Source organism: Idiotropiscis lumnitzeri, chromosome 13 (genome assembly GCF_059441095.1).
Source record: "Idiotropiscis lumnitzeri isolate Australia: NSW breed Sydney's pygmy pipehorse chromosome 13, RoL_Ilum_1.0, whole genome shotgun sequence".
Classification (NCBI taxonomy): Eukaryota; Metazoa; Chordata; class Actinopteri; order Syngnathiformes; family Syngnathidae; genus Idiotropiscis; species Idiotropiscis lumnitzeri.
In genome coordinates, this window is record NC_142403.1 from 14,164,599 (window position 1) to 14,188,714 (window position 24,116).

At 43.0% G+C, this 24,116-nt stretch overlaps 1 protein-coding gene across 6 annotated transcripts in view; it reads left to right on the forward strand.

Annotated features, from left to right (window-relative positions):
* sema6bb (sema domain, transmembrane domain (TM), and cytoplasmic domain, (semaphorin) 6Bb) overlaps positions 1 to 24,116 on the forward strand; it is a 155,400-nt gene that overhangs the window by 83,335 nt on the left and 47,949 nt on the right. For all 6 annotated transcript variants that reach the window (XM_088313895.1, XM_088313896.1, XM_088313898.1 and 3 more), the window contains 4 exons: positions 3,686 to 3,813; positions 7,145 to 7,259; positions 17,284 to 17,344; positions 17,458 to 17,520. In XM_088313895.1, coding sequence (XP_088170021.1) covers positions 3,705 to 3,813; positions 7,145 to 7,259; positions 17,284 to 17,344; positions 17,458 to 17,520 — 348 coding nt within the window. In that variant the 5' untranslated portion in view covers positions 3,686 to 3,704. The remainder of the gene's footprint in view (positions 1 to 3,685; positions 3,814 to 7,144; positions 7,260 to 17,283; positions 17,345 to 17,457; positions 17,521 to 24,116) is intronic.

Genomic DNA, 24,116 nt, shown 5'->3' on the forward strand with positions numbered 1-24,116 from the left:
GAGAGAAGAGAGAGAGAGAGAGAGAGAGAGAGAGAGAGAGAGAGAGAGAGAGAGAGAGAGAGAGAGATATTCTGTTTTTGCCTTTTGCTGAATCTTTGGTTGCAATCAGCAGTCGTCCTGCCTTCACCTGACCCCGATGACGTGGGCGCTGAGTAATTTGCACCCCCAGCCGTGCTCTGATGCCAATGTCACGGCAGCGAATGGGAGAAATTCCCCCATACAGATGACGTGTCCATATCAGATGCCGCAACAATGCCGCTTTCTGTGCTCAGGGAAATTTTATTAAAAAAAAAGAAATGTGTATAATAAATCAAGTTATCTTAGGACCTTTAAGGTCAAAATTGCGTAATCATCTAATCTTTTCTCATTTTACGAAATTCATAAACAGTCCATGACTGCAATTTTAGGACTTCATCCTCGTCAAAGTCTGAATAATTATTCTTGTTATTTTTTTTTTTAAAACCGCAGTGACTATTTTGTAGGTCAGCTTGTTCTCATCTAACCATACAACTTCACTGGTGTTGAATTTGGATTTTTCTTGTAATATTTATTCTTGTGAAATTAAAATTTTTTTTATATCGCGAGACTTTATTCTTATAAAGTTTTGAGCCTATTCTATTCGGAAGTGTATTCCATTCCACTTGAAGAAAAAAAGTCCAGTTTTTCTGAGTATTTTTCTGAGGGTTTTTTTTTTTAAGTTCTTTTTCTTTTTCTTTTTTTTGCTATTTTTTTCTGATTTTCTGAATAATTTTATTTCTTATTTTTTTTTTTAAATGTTTCTGTTTAATATTTTTTTCCTGTTTTTCAGAATAATTTTGGTTGCAGAATAATTAGTTTTTTGTGAAACAAATGTACAATATTTTTTCAGTTTTTTTGAATATTTATTTTTCAGTTTTTCTGGATATTTTCTTTCTGTTTTTATGAATATTTTTTTGTTTTCATTAATATTTTCTTCCAAAATAAATGACAAAATAAAAGCAATGTAACAGCTGGTAGAGTAACTGTTTGTAATTAAAGTACTCTCATTCCTGTATCTGCCGCATCACTTTTAACAGAGCCGTTCCAGACATTCAGTTCGTCGACTTAACTGTTTTTCTCAATTTTGCGGATGTTGTCATTGTTTTGTTCCGCTTCGATTAGTTACATCGCCAAATTGGATTAGAGTTAATTTGCTTACACGCAATAATGTAATGCGCACCACTTCGGCTCCGCTAAAATGAACCGTGAACGAGTGACAGATGTGGGGAAGCTTTTGCAAAACGACGAGCAAATGCTGAACGCGGCTGGCGGGCGCGTCGCATGCCATGTGTTAGCAATCTGCTGGCAAAAAGGTAAAGCAAAAAAAAAACAGAAAAAAATAAATACTTGACGACTGGTAGAAGTAGGTATTCAACATGAACTTAAATACTAAAGTAAAAATAAATTCTAAACTAAAAGAAAAAGACCTTTTCAGAATAACAACTTTATTTGACTTTTATTTTGGTAATTTTGGTTTCCTCGTAATAGTAAGATTTATTCTTTATTCTATTTTTTTATTTGAGCAATGCCACAACTTTATTCTTGTAAAATAAAAAAAATAAATAATTTTTTGTCTTATTTTCTTATTTTGACAATTCTTTAAAAATGTGATTTTGTTCTTGTAATTCCACCAGTTTAACATCTAGAAATATTGTAACTTTTTCTTTTCATTGTAACTACAGTATTCTTGAATATCTGATTTTGTTTTTGTATATTTATTACTTGTAGTAAAATCCAGACTTTTTTTTATTTTAAAATGACCTTTTAAAAAAAAGAATTAATAAAAAAAACCTTTAAAATCAAGATATTTTCTTGTAAAATTTCTTTATTTTTGTAAGATTTTAGTTTTTATTGTAAAATTCTGACCATTTACTTGTAATTGTTTGACCTAATTCTAGTTAAAAAAAAAACGCTCATAAATTCTTTTTTTTTTCGCCCACATCATTTCATGACTTCATTCTCGTAAATCATCAATTAATTTCAAACTTAATATTGATTTTTTTTTTTTTTTTTTTTGGGGGGGGGATTTCAAGTTTATTTTTTCCAAACTTTTCTTAAATTTGATTTTGTTCTGGACTTTTACGAAATGTCTGCCCTTTTTTGTTAAGATCACTTTCAGAAATGGGATGACTGGATTAGTCCCAATTTCTTCTCATCAATAAATTCACACAAAATACAGATATCTGAACCTTCATTCCAAGAAAGTTGAGTATTTGTTGTTTGCCATTTCCCGCTGCTGGTGTTTACTTTTGCTTTAAGTCATCCTGCGAACAATTTGCGGCCGTGACGACTGGTATTTTTCTTTCTTTATTTTACGCATAAATGCGTTTCTCCAGACGTCAGTTTTGTAATCGCTGCGTGGCGGTCGAGGCGAGCGCCATTGTTTTGAGTCAGCGGGTCGCGTTGAAAGCCTCTTTGACGTGCTGACTCACCCCAACGCTCATTGGAACAAGATGTTGGCTTGGATTGTTTTTTTGTTTTTTGTTTTTTGTGGGCAAATGATGTTTGTGAAATTCCCAGAGAGGTGCTATTAGCATAACGTGCAAACATGGACTACGAGGAAAGTGATGATTACAAATGAGGCAATAACACACTCCGGATTCCAGCGCTTTGCACGCAGCGGCCGGTCGTAAAGCCTTTTTGGAGGTTTGCGGCTTGAGTAATAAACATTCCGTTGATGCGGATCTTGCCGTCTGACGTGGGGGTGGAATGAAATTTATGGTGACTGAGGTAAACGTTATGGCTTGCTTGTATTCAACTCTTCCACATCCTGTACAATATCCTGTGGCGTAATATGTCTTACGGCACAGGTGTCAAACTCAAGGCCCGGGGGCCAGATCTGGCCCACAACCTCATTTTATGTGGCCCGCAAAGGGCAAATCATCTGCATCAACTTCCCGTTTCTAGCATATTTTCTTCACTTTTAACAACACTGAGATATGAGATATTGCCATTTATTTGTTACCAATCCTCCCCTTTTAAAATAAATGGAAAAATTGTTGAACAATTACTTACTGGCTTCTGATTTCAAAACTGGCTTTCCAATTAATTTATATGGGTTCACAGTCATACCGGCCCTCTGAGGGAAACCACAACTACCATGTGGCCCGTCCGCAAAAATGAGTTTGACACCAATGTCTTACGGGGTTCCCTCACTTGATCGCGGTTCCTTGCTCGGAGCTTTAAGCAAAAAAAAAATAAAATTATTGGCTTTTGCAGCATACAGCAAGATAAAAAGTCAAAGCAAATCGCCATCTAGAAGCGAACGTCAACGTTGCCGTGTTATAATCCTTCAGGTGGCGGATATTTGAACACAAATGTTGCAGCAACACATGTAGACAGACAATATGGCAATACTCACAGGAATATATTCTTTATCCTCTGCCAAAAAATGACGATGATGTCACTCTCTGATTGTTTTTCTTATTAAAAACATATTGCAAAAATTTTGTTGGTGGGCTCGGAACGACATCAATACAAACTTGGCTTCAAACCGTCATCGCCTTGCCCATGAAGATGACGTTTGACTGAAATATGTCGTATTTGACAAAATCCTCCATCTTGATTGAGTTCATGTTTGTGTGTTTGCTCTTCACATTCCTCCGCTTCATTTGGCAAACGCTCACTCCCTCTCTCTCTCTCTCTATTATTTCTCTTTTGTGCACAGGCTCCGCGATTCTGTTGCCATGGCGACAGCGGCCCCTCCCTCTCTCTTCCTGCTCTGCTGGCTGCTTCGAACAGCTTGCTCCGCGTTCCCCGAGGAACCCGGCCCTTTAAACTTCATCCCCACCGAAGGTATGGACGATCTCTCACTATCTCACCCGCCAGCGCTGGCAAAAGTTACACTCTATAACTAAATCCAAGTACAAAAAAAAAAGAAAAAAAAGAGGAGTAAAAGTAAAGGTACTGATTTAATTCATTTACTTGAATACAAGTAAAAAATAATTTGTTGACGTCCATACGACGGAGGCGGCACCTTGGAAGACTGGTTAGCATGATGGCCTCGCAATGCAGAGGTTGTGGGTTCGATTCCGGCTCCGGCCTTCCTGTGTGGAGTTTGCTTGTTCTCCTCGTGCCCGCGTGGCTTTCCTGCGGGTACTCCAGTTTCCTCCCACATTCCTAAAAACATACATGGTAGGTTGATTGGACTCTCTAAATTGTCCCTTGGTCTGATAGTAGTAGAAAATAGTTGATTATGATTAACCAAATGCTAATCAGGAGGTGTCATCATTTGTCATATTTCAATCTGCGATGGGCAACCTAAAAGCTGGAGGATGCCAGAATTTCTTTTATCAGTGCCATTTGGAGAGGGGAGCAAAACAAAAATATTTTTTTCAATCTGGGCGTGCATACGTGCAAAATATGTGCTCTTAATTTATTTCATCCATTTTTTTTGTCACGTATGTATAGAAAATAAGATCCTCTACACTAACCCAACAACAAAGCGTTTGAAGCAAACTTCGAAATAACCACATATTGTAAAATACATATGAATGAATTTGGGGGGGGGGTAGGGGGGCGACCAAAACCTCCCAAGTTGGGCCTTTGCTAAATTGAGGTACCATTGCCTTTGTACTTTGTGACTTCCCACCACTGTTCCCTTCCCTTGTCAAGATGTGCGAGTTGCCGGGGTCGCAGCCGCGTGCGGTAGACGTTGAAGGGGGGGCAAGGGTTTGGGGGAGGGGGGTCACAATGTGTGGGCTGTGGAGGCCAAACGTGTTCGCACAGGACGGGGGTCACGAATGTGGAAAGCTGGCCGCTCGCATTTGTGACTTTGCCGCACACGTTTTGCCGTTTCTCTGGAGTCGCAAGCCCCTTCCGCTCTCAGACTCGGAGCCTCCGTGTCAGCTCAGTCGTCCACGGCGGGCACCACGCCACAATCGATTACCGATATTATTGTAACAATAGAATAACACACATAGAATCATATTTCTTCCTTTCTTTTACACATTTCTTTTAGTTAGTACTTCAAGTTGAAACATTTTAACAAGTAATTGAACCACACTTTTTCAGATCATTTTTTAAAATTTGTTTGCACGTTTAAAATCTTCGCTTTACTTCATAATTATCGGGTGTCGATGCTAACTTTTGTTTGCCCTTTTACGGTAATAGCATTAAGCTAGCTGATTTAAAAAAAAAAAGCTGTGTGGTTTATTTCCTCATAAGAATTTGCTTCCTTCAGAGTGAAATATGCATACTGTATAAAAAGCAATTTAAAAAAAAAAAAAGCCTTTTAGAAAGCAAAATATTATGTAGATTCATGCAAACATCATCAAAAAAACATGAGAATGAAGACACACCACTCCATAGAATTGCGGTTTCCCAAAATAGCCGACTCAGAGCAGTAACGGGAAATTGCCGTTGCTTTTTACGCGGAACCCTGCGAAGGAGTGGGAATAATTATCTGATATTAATTAGATGATATCAGCGCCAACGCCTGCGTTAAAACACGTGGCCGACGGCGACAATTGCTTTCATCACAACAGGGCACGAGAAGGCGTGAGTGGTGATGTTCGGTCTTAAACGTCAGCGTTTGCCTCCTTTTCTAAGTTAAGTATGACTGGCACCGGATGATCTGATGGATTCGTGTGAATAAAAATAATTAGGATGGCAGATGAGCACGAACGACTAAATATAGACCTGAAGAGGAAATGTGATGAAAGTAGCAGTAATGGCGCGGAAGGAGAGCGATGGCGGGAGGAGATTGGACAATAACACACTCATCCGAAAGAGTTGAGGTCAGCTATGGTCGTACGTCTCGGGGTAGGTACGTTCACGCAACCGTCATCAAGTACGAAACAGGACAACAGTGTAAGTCAAACTTTGCCGACTTACACAATCGAAATTCGAACATTTGTTCCAGGAAATTGCTTTTTCCCGACACTTTGTAGCACTTCTCTTGGCTACGCTGCTTCTTCCATCACGAGTATGCGGATATTTGAAATTTTTTTTTTTTGTCAACTACATTAGCAATACCACATTTAAAATTTGTTAGCATTTATTTTGTCCTCTGATTGGTAGGATTGAAATTTGACAGGCAACAGTATAATATAATATAGCCACTATTAAGGCTGCTCGATTATGGAAAAAAATATTAATCACGATTATTTTTGTAATAATTGAAATCACCATTATTCGAACGATTTTTTTTTTTGGTACAAAAAAAATAAATGTAAACAATATTAAGACAAATTCAAATCTTTGAAACACGATAATAATGAAAGTTTCTTTTGGACCAAACATTTATAAAACTAGTTATTTTAAAATGTTCAAATGTATAAAATGGTTTCCTTGTATAAAGAAAGTGCTTTGGCGCTCACTTGCTATATAAATTGCCGTGGGACTGCTTTAACATTTTTATTATCAATTTCATGAGATTGATTAAATTATAAATTTAAGTATGCTCACTATAGTATTAGATGTAAAATGAGCAAAATTTTTACAATGTGATATATATAATAATTTATATTGTATATAATAATCGTTTTTTACGATTATGCCAATTTGTTATGAGTGTAAGAATCGTAATGGCATTTTTATTTGCCTAGCACGAGCCTCTAAAATTGCGACGTAATAATGTTAGCATTAAGTCGGATAAGTCCCCTCTGAAAGCCGATACGCTGCGGCCCACCATTGTTGTTTTTTTTTTTCGTTTTTTTTTTTATCGTTGGGATATAATTGCACACGCCTAGAGCGATCCCTGAATGTGGAATTGGTGGGGAAAAGATCAACTAATTAGACCCCATTTGACCTCATTCATTTCCGTATGATTCATTTATTTATTTATTTAACTATTTTTTTTTTTCCCCCCGGACATTTTTTTGATTTTTTTTTTTATCTTTAAATGATACATTTTCTGCGAAACTTAATTAATCAGGCGGATGCAATTTGCGCGTTTGATGCTGATGAGTCTCTACACCGATTTACAGTTTGGTGGCGATCGAAATTAGGGATTGATGGCTCCGGGGAAGATTCTGTCTTGGAGTGAGCGCCATCCAATCTGCTGGATCGCATTACAAATCACTCCTGTGTGTCGAAATCGGATGTGGCTCAACATAAATTTTCCAAGAATGAATGCCAGATTGGGATCTTTAATTATGTGTGTGCGTCTTCCTCCTCGTAATAGTGTCACAACGCTATCCGGTGTTTCTGGGCCGACCGCACCACACGTGGCAGAGACAAGAGCCGCTACATATCCAGAGGGTCATCCAAGTCAACCGAACACTCTACATCGGAGCCAGGTACGCTACTTTGCTTTTTTTTTTTTCCTTCCTGTCTAAGCCAGTTGAAATATGCCATTGCATCAGTTCTTGATGGATTATTTATAGCTGTTGTGTTGATTTCTAATATTTGAACACACACGCAAGTGAAAGCTTAACATATCTATCGATTAGAAAATACTGACTGTGACTTTAAGGGGCGGGGCCTATTGAGGTGGCATTGTTTTGAGCTCTTGAATAAAGCCAAGTCCAATTTATTTGAAGAGCCCTTAATCACAAAAGTTCTCAATTCCCCGACCCTGGTCGTAATTTGTTTACTCGTAGTGACATTGGAGCTATTGCCGTTCAGAAGTGAAAATGGTCGATACAAGATCGCTAATTAAAAATCCGATATTGTAGTAAAAGACGCAAAAGGAAGTGATGACAATTTATGATGGAGCATAAAATGCCGACTTGACATGACCGTCATTTTAAATAGTTTTCCTGCGAAGTCATCCCAACTAATAATGTCAAATGTCTGTTCGAAGATAACTCTCAATTCCGTGAATAACGCCAAACGGTCTCGTTTTGTCCGTCACTCTGATGAATTTGCTCAACCCGGACAGACTGAAAACGGCCCACTCGGCTGCATTAGGTTTCGAGCGTTCATCCGCTTTTGTCGCTCCCTGGAGGCTTCCAGCAGCCGACCTCGAACCCCCGAGATTTACCGCACATGTTTTCCAAATTCTCATTTAGCTCGAAACGTGCTAAAAATCCGTCAACGGCCATCCGCGCATGTGGTGCTGGTTATTATCTGTCGTCGCAGTTTCCAATAAGGGGAACCGCGACTGGCCAGGAAATGACCCAATCGCTGGCCCCCAGCTGCTCCGACCTCACTACTGAAAAGCAAAGTAGTAAATATATCAAACTTTGTAAGCTGGTTCCAGCCATTCTGTCTGCGCCGAGAGGCTGCCTGATCGCACGCGTGCACATCGCCTGATAATAAAAAAAAAGTATGGCTCCTGTGGTCGACGGGTCATCGTTAAAAAAAATAAAATAAAATACAGCCGACTCGAGAAACCTGAACCGTTTGAAAGTTGGAATTTGAGCTAAATTGTTGCAGAAAATATGTCCTGAATCGTCAAAACAGTAGCCGGAAGCCCAACCGACGAAGCAGGCCCTCGTCCTTCAGGTTCCATGTTTTCTTTTTTTGATGCATCTCTGGTAGGCCGTAACAAATCCTCGGCGGTCAGAGACAATTGCAGACACAAGAATGATGTGATGCGTTTAAATGAATTATTTTTTTTTGTCCTCTGCGATATTGTAATGCCACAATGTCGCAAAATGGGCATGTGGATAAACCCCATCTTCAAAGGCAAAAGGCCCCCCCCCCTTTTTTTAACAAGGGCATCATTTACAAGACGTAGAGGAAGCGAATATGTGCTTAAAGCCAAAAGGTCCAGTTTTGCGGCACATTATTTTTGTCTTTTGGAAATTCTATGATTCACAGTAGTTGTAAAACCTCTTTATATACTCACATGACAGTTAACAATGCGAAAATTTAAGGGTAAGTGACTCGAAGTCCGGGGAACGAGATACCCATGGAATGTAAGAAACATCACAAATTACAAAACCTACTCTGAAGAAGCAAAGGCATTAAAAAATGCGGCACGCACATGCAAACAATCAAAATGGCGAAAAAAATGAACAGTCAGTAGGGAGGAAATATTGGAACGTATAAGTAGCATTTCAACTAATGCTACGTTTGCTAACTGCTAAGCCGGTTGCTGATTAGCAAACCATCTGTCTTGCATCATGTCTTGCTAACGGCTAACTCCGCGACTAACTCTAGAGTTTGCTGTTTTTTTATATCAGCAAATCAGAATAACTGTTCAAACAACCAAACACATCATAATTTGTCATCATTTATTATCGCTAACTAGCTACTAGCGCTTTTAAAATTGTTAGCATGGTTTGAGATTGTACGGCCTCGTGTTTACCAACAAATACCGCCAGCGATAATATACGGTAAGCAATCACTCCCTCTGGTGTCATGTTGCTTAAACGAACCGCAATACGCTGGAGGTTCAATGTACAGAAATGTTTTTGAAATTGGAGAGGTTATCCGATATGTTAGCCAAGCGGATGCTCGTAAAATAGCTAACCACCAGAATGTTATGCGAGCGCGAGAGAACAAGAAACTCATGCCACGGAAAGGAACCCTATATAAGTGTAATGAGGCTAGCCGTGTTTGCGGCGACCTGACAGGCGGCGATACGTTTGCAAAGAAACCGATCGGCGTGTAAATACGCAAGTCGCTCTCGCAGTGGGTGACAGAGTTTTAAAATAACTAGCTTGCGCGACGGCAGCTACGACCGCAGCCGAGTGCACGCCTCGATAAGGCGCCGGTAAATCCTGTCACCATTAGCATAGCTGCTTCTCCGAGTGCAAACGGCCGTAAATCCTTGCCCCCGAGCACCTGCTGAGTGCACGCACCTCTCCTGAGACGCATCGTGTCTTCTCCAAATCAAAGTATTAAAGCAGGTTGGAGTCAGCAGCACCTCGCTGGGTTAAGCCCCACGTCACTGCTGCCGAGTCACTTTTCAGCCTTTGCTTAGTAGATCCAGAGGGCTCAGCCACTGCCATTTTTTTTTTGGGGGGGGGGGCGGTTATTTCCGTCCATCCAGCCAACATGGATTAAAAAAAATAAATAAAACGGACGAAATGAGTTCTTCGGTACATACATTTATAAAAACAGTATATTTAAATTTTCTTTTGTCATGCTTTTACTACTGTTATGACAATTATATTATATTATATTATATTATATTATATTATTAATATATTAATACTGTTATTTTTCTCCCTTAAAAATCCTAAATAACACATTTATAAAATATCATTTGGGTGGCCAGAATGGATTAGTGGCATTTCAGTAATTTTCATTGTGGAAATTTGATTTGATGTATGAGCTCCAAAGTTTATCATGCAAGAAATAAAACAGTCGGAGCCTTTCCCACAAATAACAAGTGACTTTTTATCAAGTAATGTGAGTAAAGGAGCCGACTTGCTGCCTTCATCAGCCCACACACACTGGAGGTCTCCGCTAGCTGTGGGCGGGTCGAATGCCTCTCGGCAGACAGACGGGCAAGCGCACAGTTCATCTCAGTTGTGCTCTTTGTGCTTTGCCGGAAAGTTGGACACAGGTGGACTTCACTCTTAAGCAATTTTAGATACACAGAGTATATCTATACAGGAAGTATTCCCACCTACGGACCCCTGTCAAACGGAAAATCCCTCACCCGGAAAAAAACGAATGCATTAAATTTTCTACTACTATATTATAGGAACGATCGATTCCTCACAACGGAAATTCCGATATCCGGAACCCGGAAGCCACAGCGAAGCCTGCAGTAGCCCCCTTATAAATTCCTACTCCACCATCCACTTGACGTTCTGTATAACTGTCAACGATTTTACGATTGTCATCAGGAGGTGTCTCTTTATCAGTTTAAGTGTGACAGCAGCTGCCATAGTTCGTCAGTGGTCCTTATCCCGCAAGCGCTTTTCTAATTTACCAGTAAGAAAAAAACAACCCCCCCCCCAAAAAAAAAACCAAAAGAAAATTCTTGATTTCTCTCTTTATTACTGTACTACGGTGGCCGAGAAAGGTCACAATTGCAAACTCCGCAACACAACAACGTTGAACTACAGTCAGATTGCAAAATCCACAACGGATTTGTCGGCTTTAACGGCAGTACTTTACTTTTACCACAGCAAATTCCAAATGTTAAAACCTCACGGGTGTTCAAATGCACTCAGTGAACAGTGATTGGTAACTCTGCTGGTTAACTTTCCAAAAGGTTCCTTCAATATATATTCGTGCAACATGATGCCAGTTTGGCTCGGAGAGACGTTCCAGATCGCGATACCGGCCGAGCGATAAGAAGAAGAAGAAGAAGAAGAGTAGCTAACTGTGTTGGCTCAAGAGCTCTTGACCCCGAGCCGGTGGTATTTGGAAAAGCCAGAAGGTGAAAGTTCACCAGCTGGTAACGGATGAAAATGGATGTCTCTCTTGGGTAAAAGAGATGCTGGCGTATTCGTGAAATAATCGCTTAGGCGCGTGCAAATCCGACTCCCCGCATCCAAATGTATGCACAAGACCAAAGGCGGCAAAACATGAGTTGATTTGTAGGTTTTCCGAACCAGCGCTGTTGAGGTTGAGGCGCCTATGTGCAGAGTTATGAGCCGTTCAAGGCGATGCGCACCTCCTGAAACATAAATAGCAATAAAATTTCGACACATTTCACACATCCTCAATCTTAACCTTGTACCACATACGGGGCCGCACAGTCTTTGTATCATTGGAACAGGCTGGCGTCGTCTTTTGACGACGCCAGCTGCAGTCGCATTAATCATTGAGTCTTTTCTCCGAACGCTCTGAAATTTGTTTCAACACTTCTCATTGCCAGACACTTTGGCTGCGAGCTTCTGTTGCTAGGTACTATTTTATTACTAAGAAACGATACAAAGAGTTGAGCAGTGCTGACAACATAGTTATGCGGAGCGGCAAGAGGCAAAGATGTGCTCCTGTGTTTCTTTTCAAGGTGAGTCCTGCTAAGAAAGCGAGGCCAACTGTTGAAATTCATTTTCAAGGAAGTCTTTAAAAGAAAAATATATGTAGAAATTATGTGGATACGTCGGACAAATCATAGGACCTTGTTTCAACTCCGTAAAGGATTCCTTCACCGGTTCTGCAGTGGCAAGAATGATGTGCGCTAGCTAGCTAGCTAGTTATGGCCATACCAACACTGCTAGCTAAACAGGACGCCGTTTATCTGTGAATAATCATCTCTGGTCGGTATTATGTCTTTAATTTAATGTTTTCAGGCATGGGAAATAATGATCCTGAACTGTTATACCGGAGTGAAGAGATTAGGAGTCGAATGTTGTAATGGAATATAAAGAGCTGTACTGTTTTGGTTAACAGACACTGTGGCTACTGGTTTCCCAGAGTTCGTCGCCACTAGCATTTTGACAAACCACAATTTTTGATTATGTTAGTTTTTCTCTTGCAAAAGACATTTGTGAACGAGGGGGGATACTGAGTGATCGTTCTCCTGATCCAATTAGTCATTTGTCAGCAGGGCGGTGGTGGCAAAGGAAATATCACATACTTATACGTGACCCGAATTACAAGTCGTTTTAGTTAGGATTTTCTCTGTACTCTGTGCCAGGCAACAAGACCCCCGCCCCACACACACACACACACACCAGGAATAGCCGGAACAGATTAATGGCTTCCCCATTCGTTTCAATGGGGAATGAAGATTTGGGTGTTTCAACTGTGGTCGTGGAACTAATTTTACTTACTGTATTTCCAAAAATCCCAATTTTAAATTACCATGGTAACTTTCTAGAAATGTGTCAATTTCCTCCCCTTTGAAACGCTACTCGTAGACCACTTGGGTTTTCTTGGCCCGCCCTGGACGAGAATGCTCACTTTGATGTTCTGAGCTTGCATGATGCAAAATGCAAAGCAAGCCCGCCCTCTGTCAAGTGAGACCATTCGGCGCAGATGGAAAGCAAAGACGGATCAAAGATGGGATCAATCGCGCTCCAATAACATGCTGATTTACAGATAAGCCAATGCGGAGCTCGAGACGGAGCCGCGGTCCGTCAGATGCGACCCAGAAGCTGTGCGTTCCTTGGGCAGCATTTTCACGGGAAAAGCCAACGTTACTGAAAATTATGCAATTATTAGCATTAGCGGCTGGCGGTGTGGGGGCTTGGTGAGGGGGGGGGGGGCGCCATAACAATGATCGCATGTGCCGTGTGCAGGCGGCGTGTGGGCGTGTGTGCAATTATCGGCGTAACAACTTGATTTAAGCAGCATTAATTAAATTTCTTTTTTTATTTTTTTTCTACGTTTCAATAAAACTCACTTGCCTAATATGGGAGGAAATTTTGAAGAACATGGCTGAATTTTAATGAGTGGAGAGGAAAGCCATCGCTGCTCCATGTAAAATCTGGACCTAAAGCATAGGTGCTGATACTACTCTGTACTTACTACATATATTTGTATAAAAGTGCTGCAAATGTAAAAAGTTAAGTAGGCTAACTCCATAATTTGTTACCTGCACACCCCAAAAATCCTCTTTTCTTCGGATATTTTCCTGGCATGGCCGCTTTAGAGAGCCTCATCGTCCACCATGAGTGCACACACATCACTGAGACAATGTGGAAATGCAATGTAACATTTTTTAAAAGCTCAGACATGACAGTCAGCCTGTGACCAGCTTCACGCTGGCTTTAGAACGCCTCGTTGTTCCAGTTTGGATGTATTCCAGCCACAGTGGGGATTTTTCCTAAATTCGATGCTTGTTTTTGTCACGATCCGTGCCTCGTCGTTGCAGCAGAGTGGGCGGGGTCGAGGGCGCGTTGCCCGGAGACGCGGCCACGAGCGGGGCGAGCTCACGAGACGCTCAGCTGTAACTCATCACGCCAGTGATTACTGACTATATAAGCCTCCGACACGCACCTCCGCGTGTCGGATTATTGCTGACCAACTTGCTCTCGCCTTGTGCCTTTGCTATAGTCTTTGCCAACCTTTGCTCCGTGTCTTGATCGTGCTTATTGTTACCTTGTTTATGTCTTCAGCTACGTTTCGGCTCGCTTTGTGTTTTTCGATGATTGGATTTAACCTTACCCTTTGGAGGAAGGACATTCTTGTTTTCGGTTTTCTTGCGTTGCAAGCTCCTTTTGTTAATCGTTTTTCTTTTCCTGGGGGAAGGTTGTTCCCCCAGTGTTTTTCGTTCACGTCGCCCGGCGTCTGTAAGTATAGCTCCACTATTGTCTCTGATAGCAACTCCCCTTGCCTATCGACTGTAAATTGTTTTTTGCCGGCCACAATAAATATTGTTCCTACCATATTTTCCCTTGTCTGCGCCTTAAGAATCCACCCACACCGCTTCCCAGCCCCGGCTGGGGAGCGATCCTCACAGAATAATCCGACCATGGATTCTGCAGACAAGGAGAAAATTTTTCATGCCTTGACCAGCCAAGGACGCTTAGTGGGCCAACAGGCGACCGAGCTCGCGACCCTGCGCGTCGCGGTCGGCCAACTGGTCCAGCAACTCATGAGCCTAGGGGTCCGACTGAGTACCCCAGTTCACCCTGCCTCGCCGGTTCCCAACCCGGTCGATCCCCCTTCCGGGGTTCCGCCCCCAGGTTACCCGGTTAAGGAGCCTAACCTGGCTCATCCCGACCGCTACGGCGGAGAGCCTGGCCTTTGCGGCCCATTTATTCATCATTGTATGCTGATTTTTGACCAGCAGCCCCTAACCTATGCGCTAGACAGCTCAAAAGTAGCTTTTATGATGAGCCTCCTGACTGGTCAAGCGAGTGCATGGGCCATGGCCGTGAGCAACGCGCACCCAGCAATCCGCTCCTCATTTCCTAACTTCCTCGCCGAGTTTCAAAGGGTGTTCCACCACCCGGTCCGCGGGAAGGAGGCCGGAGCCGAACTGTTGGACTGTATCCAGGGCTCACGATCTGTTGCGGATTATTCGATCACCTTCCGCATCCGAGCAGCCGAGAGTGGGTTCGACGACTGCGCCCTGAGGTCCGTGTTCCGGAGAGGCCTGAACTCGGCTCTAAAAGATGAGCTGGCAGCCCGTGACAACGCCGAGACGCTGGAGGAGCTGATCACCCTGGCGATTCGGCTGGACAACCGCCTGCGAGAGCGTCGCCGAGAGCGAGGGGTGGAGCAGCGCCGCGCCGAGCTACCGCTTTTCCGGGTACCAGAGCCTGCACCAGCTGACGAGCCCATGCAGATAGGGGCAACCCGCCAGGCGCCCCGGGAGCAGCTTCGAGAGCGGGAGTGGGAGCAGCGCCGTCCCGAACGTCCACGCATCCGGGATTCCGAGTGGTCAACCTCCGACGAGTCCAGGCAGCCGGGTCCGGGCCGCCCGGATCTTCGTGAGAGGGAGCGTCGGCGCAGCACGGGGGCGTGCTTCTACTGTGGCCTGCCAGGACACCGAGTAGCAGGGTGCCCGGAGAAGGCCGCTCGCCAGGGATCGTCTCCTCGCCCCCCAACTAACTGTGAGTCCGCGGACCGCTCCTCCGCGGCCAAAGAACCCCGACAAGAGCCGGCTGCCAGCGTGGCAGGGGATCCGGACAGTCCCGGTACCCCCTTGAGACTGGAGATGGCCGGGGAGATCATGGGACTCGGTGGTAGCATCAAGATTCGCGCACTCATTGACTCTGGCGCTGACGAATGCTTTATTGATGCGGGCTTAGTGTCCCGACTCGGCTGCGTGGTCACCGAGCTCGATAGATCCAAAAAAATCTATGACCTCGACGGGCGCGAGCTGGCCGATGTCCGGCGCTTAACCGAGCCTCTTACCTTAAAGTTGTCGGGTAACCATATCGAGAAGCGCTCCTTCTTCGTCATGCCGGCCAGGTCAGCCCCCGTCGTGCTAGGAATTCCGTGGCTAACCTCACACAACCCAGTCATCGACTGGGGGCGCCTTTCAATCCAAAATTGGAGCCCGTTTTGCTACGCGCATTGCCTACGGTCCGCCGAGGAGGGCGTGCAGGTTAGGGATCAGGTTCCCCGTCTCGGCTGCGCCCGGTCCACCTGCTGCGCCCGGCCCGCCGCAGCCTCTCCGTCAGCGGCACAGACCATGCCGCCCCTTCGCCAGCTGCGGCAGACCACGCCGCCTCCTCGCCAGCTGCTGAGCCCCGTTCCGGGCCCCCCGCCAGCTGCTGAGCCCCGTCCCGGCTCCCCGCCAGCTGCTGAGCCCCGTCCCGGCTCCCCGCCAGCTGCTGAGCCCCGCCCCGGCTCCCCGCCAGCTGCTGAGCCCCGTCCCGGCTCCCCGCCAGCTGCTGAGTCCCGTTCCGGCTCCTCGCCAACTGCTGAGCCCCGTTCTGGCGCTTCAAGTTCCTGTTCCGGCGGTGCACGTCCTGCGTTCGTCCCAAGTTCACGTTCCGGCGGAGCACGTCGTGCGTTCGTCCCAAGTTCTCGTTCAGGCGGAGCACGCCCGGCGTCCGTCTCAAGGTCAAGTCCACGTTCAAGCGGAGCACTCCCTGCGTCCGTCCCAAGTTCACGTCTCGGCGGAGCACATCGTGCGTCCGCCTCAAGTCCACGTTCCCGTCTCGACGGGGTTCGACGATCAGCCGCCGCTCCACGTTCCAGTCCCGGCGGGGCTCGACGACCAGCCGCCGCTCCACGTTCCAGTCCCGGCGGGGCTCGACGACCAGCCGCCGCTCCACGTTCCAGTCCCGGCGGGGCTCGACGACCAGCCACCGTTCCACGTTCCTGTCCCTGGTCTGGCCTCCCGGACATCCGCCAGACCGGTCTCGAACTCGGGTGGTGGGCGATCCTCACAGTTTTTATATACAAAAAAAAAAAAATGAATAAATTCAATTATTTTCAGCATTAACAACTTTTTGGCATGGTGTATCAAATTTAGGGGACATATTTTCACTTTTTGGGGACTTTAAATATGCATGATGTTTAGCCTGTGTTGTGATGGAGAGTCTTTAGGGTGCATCTTTTTTCTTCCGAAATTTAATATGTGAGGGACGTGTGACTGGTTTTGGGGCCGTAGTACTACTTTTTATTATTTATTTATTTATTTATTTATTTATTTTTAATTTAATTTTTATTTTATTTTTTTTATTATTTTTTTATTTCACATGTGGGCTTCAACCCTATCCCCTTACAATGGTGGGGGGAATTCGGCCGAATGTAAAAGCTGTTTCCAATCACTGTGTGCAAATGTTTCTGATGTGCATGTGTGCATGACATTGCCCCCAGGTTGAAATTTATGTTGGAGTCCAAGCACACATAAATTAAATTAAATTTATTCTGTAAACGTTGACAGGAATAAGCTGCTTGGATGTGATCCAAAGAAAAAGAAAAGTTTAATAAAAAAAAAAAAAAAGTATTTAGCGGGCCTACGCGGTCCCGAGCCAGCAATAAAACGCGAGTTGTACTCTGCTCATCGCTGCCTTATCTTTGACTTTGTTGTTGGCTGACTGCCACGCCGCTTCTCCGCAGGGATGACCTTTTCCGCGTGGAGCTGGACATCGCCGCCGCAGATGAGATGTTCTACAGCAAGGTGAGCGCCTCCCGGGCCTGGCCGCACCGCGCCGCACCGCGCCTCCCAGGATTTTTTAATGACCTCACCATGTTGTGGACACGCGGAAACATTTGACCTTTTTGTGCGTATAGAAAAGAACATGGGAGTCCAACAAGAACGACATCAGGATCTGCAGGATGAAGGGCAAACATGAGGTGAGACATTTTCTGCTTCTCAGATGAGGGGAATAATTGTGGTGAGGACTTTATAAAAGCCCATCGGGCATGTTTTTTTTTTTTTTGTTTTTTTTAGATGATTTATTAGAGTTAGTTTTCCTGGGTGGATATATGTGTGCAAAAAAGTGCTTTTTATTTTCAGTGACTCATTTTAAAAGTTCTCTCCATATCTAGACTGCATAAAAAATTGCATTAACTGCATTAAAAATTCTATATCTGTATTCAGATTTTTTTCTTTTGGGCAACCTCTTGAGGAAATCAAATTGAATAAATTCAACACCATTTTTTTCAGTGTGTGGTGTAATAGGCGAAAATGAACCTGCATGCAATTTCCCATCATGGCTGACCGCGTCATTCTGCACCAAAGTGTTGTTCAAATGTTCTGTATCTTACCTACGGTAACTACCTCCACTTGTTGTTTTCTTCAAATAAAAATAAAGAAATAAACAAGCGAAGTTAGCAGCGTGCAGTCTGAGACTGACCCGAAAAACACTTTCAATTGAAGGACGTATTGATTTGAAAGTTTTGTTTGCTCCATCTTTCTGTTCCACTTTTGGCACCCTCCTAACAATGGCAAAAAAAAAAAAAAAGTTGACACATGTTGGGGAGACGGAGCAGTTCATTAATTAGATTCTCAGCTCTTGATGAAAGATAGCGTGTTAGGAAAATATGTCGTATTGTGAGCACTTGCACTTCCTCTCCTGATGGTGCAAGCTGCCAAAACACACACACACTAAATTGCGTTCATTTATTCCCAACGGTCTATTCCTTTTCTATGGTCTGCACTCTTTCCATCACATCATTTTTTTTTCCATGTCAGTCTAATTATATCCAAGGCTTTTAGAATCAGTACGAAGTCTTGTGCCACTTCAACTATAAATAGCAACAGGTCTGCTTGTTTAACAGTCATCCGATGTCCAATTTGTCAATATTTTTCCATCCTCTGACTGGTTGGTTTAAACCAACTTGGTCTTTGTTTCCTTCAGACAAAAAAAAAAAAAAGATTTAATTCAACACATTCAAGCAACACTGGGGTGCACCAAAGAAATATGGAGTGAAAAGGATGACGTTCGTCGACCTTTATTGATGCGCGTCTGTTCATCATCACATAAATTCAGAAAATACACATTTTTTGAGGAAAATGACTGTCATTGGGTTTTTATCCATCCCTTCCATTTTGTCGCTTTCGAGCCTTATTGGCCTGACGAAATGGCATCACCTAATCTAATTGCTCTCAAGGGCCCCCTAGTGGTCACCCTAAGCAGGTGCTTCGTCCGCGTTTGCCTTGGGCTGACCCGATTGAGGCGGACGTGCTAACCGCTCGTACGCCACCGTGCTGCCCTGCTCACTTTTTTCTTGTCTCAGAATCGTATGAGAGGTTTTTCAATTGAAAGGAGTAGAGAGGAGAGTGACATTTCACTTTTATCGTGTGTTACTACGCGAGTGTGTGTGTGCGCGTGTGTCTATCTATGAGTGTGCGTGTGTTTGCTATCCCCGAACGGCTGACTCAGTAATGAAAGGTCTGCTGGCATCTTAATGACAAGGCCAGTGGCCGTTAATGCCGCGAGTCACGCAGCGATGGGAGGACAGATAAGAACCTCGCCACTTCCCCTCCGTCCACTCATGAATTAAGCAGTGAGCTGGCATGGCGGGAATCTCCTGGTAACATTTCACCCGAGATGTGCTAATCAATACAGTACCAAAGCAAAAAAATAAATAAATAAATAAAAATGAATAAAAAACGCATCAATTGAGCGTTGAGTAAATGTTAAGGTTAAAAAAAATGGATCCTTCGTAAAGGGATTGAAGAAAAAATACATTTTGTATCGGATTTGGACTTGGGCCTGACCGATTAGAATTTTTTTTTTTTTTAAGGTCAGTACTGATGATCGGCAGAATAAAACTCCGCTAACGGAGGTTGATTTTTAATTTTTCTCTCTTTTTTTTTTTATTTTATTTTTTTTATTATTTTTTTGGGGGGAGTTGTGGGACTAATAAAGGGCATCTTTAACTTTATGTTTTGTATTGTATTTTTTTTCTTGAGTTTTAATGCGTAAAAAAAAAAAACAATTCAAAGGATTTTGGCCGTTTTTTAAAATCTGCTTGCCAGTTAATCGGTCATGCCCTAATTTGTATATAAAAAAAAAGGCTTTTTCTTTTTAAATACCTGTCGGCTTTGCTTGTAAGCATTGCTGCTCTGTTTATGTTAAAGTGGTTGTGAAGGTTTATAATTATCGCAACCTTGATGCTAATTTTCGTTAGCCTTTCTATAGCATTAAGCTAATGGACTTTATATGCTGTGTTGAACATTTTTGTTTCAATCTATCATTTTTAATGCTTTTGTTTTATGTGTCCGTTTTAGCAAAAACGCAGATGTCTCCAACCACACAAATAGCATCATATCAATACTTTTATTTCCCTTTTTTTTAGGCCATGGTTTTCTCATATATGAGAATGTCAAGAAGGAAATCCAAAGTGCATTTGCCGATCCACGCGCTCTTCTCTCGCTGACGTCCCGCCGGCCTCGACTTTACGTTGTCTTTTTGAGTCGTGTTGTGATGCTCGAATGGCTCCAAGCGGCACTTCCCTCTCTTTAATATTCATTCATTCTTTGGCCCCCCCTGACACTTTTAATATTGTGATAGGAGGGTGGTGATCTTGTAAAAATGCTAATTTGCATCTAAAGTGAGAGCGAGATAAGACAGATTTGCAAAAAAATAAAAAGAAGTAGTTACAATTGAAGAGGAAACATAATGCATTTCCATAGCTCACTTTTAATTAGATTAATCTCGCACGAGATTGGGTTTGTTAGATCACAATCAAGTGTTTTTTTTTTGACTGACTACACACACGTGGTCTAAAGTGTAGGTGGGATCAACAAGTTTTGCATATAAGCCGTCATACATATTCATGACGCTTGACTGTTTTTCTTTTTTTTTTTTTTTCTTTTACCTGTCGTCTCTTTGTTTGGCACCCACACATACATTAACGAGGCGCGCAATTAAGCGGAAAATCTCAAGCGCCTTCCACAACAACACTGATGCATCTCCGCCACTTCACCTCGTGAAAATGTTCCCTGCTGCTTGGATGTGCGCGAGTGTCAGATGTGATACATTCACCACCTTATAATTGGTTTTGTAATTAAATGTTTCCGGCTGGCTGATCACAAAGGACACAGAATTCTCCCTAATTAGGCTGAAAATTTAATGTCCTGATTCTTGCCGCGTTTTACCTTTCCCGCCTTCGTGTTGTCCGGACGTTGGTTGACGACGTTTCATTTGCATATTCCTGCCATGGTTGCCTTTGTCCTTTCTTGTCACCATCTCTCGCTTGCGCTCTTCTTTTTTTTTTTTTTTTTTTGCGTGTGTTGTTCTGCCACTCATTCCACTCCTCTTTACCTCCTCATTTTGTGAACGATGGAGGAGGCGCAGGAGGAAGGAAGGTGGCATTATGCCAGTCTGTCCTCACAAGTCACATGATCAGGCCATTTCATGTATATATATATATATATATATATATATATATATATATATATATATATATATATTCACATGCAGGCTAAAATGGCCAATCTGACTCCAGTTCAATATATAGGCCACGCCCCTTAAAGGCAGACATCCGACACTGCATTTAGCGGTTACACTTATAAATATGCTTTATTTCTGTTCTGTTTTAATATGTTATGCTGGACAAGAGTCCTCACCCCCCCCTAAAAAAAGTATTAAAAAAGGATTTTTTTTTTGGTTAAATTGTTGACATTGATTGACATCACGAAATGAAAATTATTGGCATATAAATGGCGACTTTGTGGCCCAAGTGGAGACAGGAAGCGGCTTTTCAAGGATTTACTTTTTAACAGAGATTATGTCGTCTGTTTTGAACACATGGCTTATCATTTGTGAGTAATTGATAAATCATTTTGAACACTTACCCAATAATTTAACATTTCAAACTCAATAAAGACGCTATTATCGTGCTGAACGTCACTTTGCCGTGAATCCAGACAATAGATGCCGATCTCTTTCACTTGTTTGGCTTACGACTGCTTGAAAAAACACTTGCGTTGCGATGCAGCAGCACCCCCATATGAAATGATTTTAAAATTCCAGCGAATCGTGGCTGCCCAAATCGTGAACACGATTTAAAGGTGATTAATTGAGCCCTGAGTAATTGTTGAAAATGCAGACTGATCCTTTTGTGGCGTTTTCATGTTCTCCCTACGCTTTGCGTGTTTTTTCCCCAACTTCCTGCTACATTCCAATAACGTCTAAAACACGGCATGGCATTGGTTCAGTCAACCGGTTTGCCGCTTTAGGTCGCCGACTGTATTCTTTTTTTTTTTTCCGCAGTTCAAAAGCTCAATGGGGACTCTAAATTGCCCACAGGTGTGAATGTTAGTGGCAGCCTATTCATTTGCCGTCTTTATGGAAGCTCGGGTGCGCTTTGTGGCTGCCATTTAAACTCCCAACTCTCGTCCAGTTGGAGAGTCGCCTCAGAATTGTGCGACATGAAGACGTCGGCGAGTTCCCCCTGAGCCTGCAAACTTAGTCCAGATGGTGACTGAACGCTCGGCATGTGTGTGGCCTTCTGTTCTTCACGCGAGGTTAGCGAAAGCAAATTTCGGCGCTGCGAGTCATTTGTGTTTTCGTGATGTCAATTTGCCACCTCGTTCTCGGCAAGCTGTCAAAAGGGTGACGCGGGTCAAGTGTGTCTGCAGTTTGTCTGCAGGTTTTTCCACCTGGGAGCTTCGCAAGCTGAGCGGTGTGCTATTTTTCGGACAAGCCGCCTCCTTCTGGTGTGTGATGTTTGTTTGTGGCCTGTGGTGTGTTCAGTCCCAATTACCATCAAGCGGAGATGAAGGCTCACGAGCCGGAGGGATGCGGATTAGTTTTAACGGTGGAGGGTTCGGGTGTGGGAGGGGTAAAAAAAAGCGCGACACTCGGAGCACTGCGCGCTGCGGCGCTGCTAATTTGGTGCTGCCGTTAATTAATCCCCCGCCCACATGCGCACTAACATGCACACCCTTTCATCCCGTCACGGCGCATCACTCGCTCCAAATGGTGCGCCAGGGACTCTTTTTCTGGGAAAGCGACACAGCGGCTTTTGTTAAACGAGTTGAGGAGTAGGCTCGGCAAACCTTGGAGATCTCAACATGTAGGCTGAGGTGTACTTGAGAACAAGTCTTCATGCTTGGAGAATAAAAAAAGACTGGTGAAAAGAAAAATGAATCCATTACATTCAGCGCTGTTTTAATAAAGAGAAATTGCACAGTTGTGCCTTAAAAGTGGGCGTGGCCTAGTGAGCGACGTCTTGGTGAACGAGTGTAAGTCTTCTTTATTTTTCACATTCGACTCAATCTGAAGCACGTTCAATAATAATTTTTCTGCTCGCAACAAAAAAAAACCCAAAAACACTTTAAACGCTGAAAATCAGTTAATGGACCTCTGCTCTTCCATAGCTACAAAAGCAAAAAAAAAAAAAAAAAAAAAGGGATATTTACACCATTCACGTGACCTTTATTTTTTATTCATATTTTAATTAATTAATTTATTTATTTATTTTAAACAAAGCGTGACTTTGAGTGTAAAACAGTGACATCCAGGTCAATTCCTTGTTTATAAAAATTCCGATGTGCTTAGTTTTCAATGAGCGGTCCATAGAATGACCAATAAATGTCATCATATACGGTACATTGAACTCGTTCACTGCCATTCACGGGTATAGAAGCCAAAAAGTCATTTTTCCTGGAATGTCAGTGAATGAGTTAAGGATATTGGATGGCTTTTTTGGGGGTAACAAATCATGAAACCACTTTACAGCAGCTGTAAATGTTTAGAGTACATAAAAGTAAAAACATCGGCCATTTGGAAGTTTATTTATGGCCGTTGTTTGAAGCGCCGGTCGCTCAGTCTTAGCCAATCACTTACAATTAATAACTTGGTAAAACATAAAAAAAACTTCTCTTCACGTATAAAAGTTGACTCTTTTTAAAAATAATTTTTATTTAGAACGTGTCACACTCGGTTAAGAGCTAGCTAGCTAGCTTTGTCTCGACTCTATGCTATCAAAACATGTTCCTATCGCTTTGCTAACAACTTAAAATGCTAATTTAGCTAGCTAATGATAGCAACCAAGAAATGCACCTTGTTGTGTGTTTTTTTTTTAGGTTTGACTGTTTTTTTTTTCAATGCAAGAACAAGGTACAGATATGTTTAAAAATATAAGGAGTAAACCTAAAAAGTTGTCAGCAAAATAAATTCTACAGTTAGCTGCTTTAAGTTTTGTAGCAATTTCCGTATCCGTACTTTGTCACTTCCCAGCACTGCGTGTTGGTGTGCGCATGAATCAATGGCCACTCTTGAACACGCTCTTCTCCCCAGTCGCTAACAACAGGGAGGCATCCAGCCATGTAATGGAAACTTTGGAGATTTAGAGGAGCCACTACGCTAAAAAGACGAGACCCCCGATGAGCCGCTCGTTGCCTATTGCGCCCACGTTAACGTAACAGGTCGTGGCGGGCTCTAACTCATATTTTATGAGCCTATGAATCAGGCCAACGCTGGGGAAATACTTTA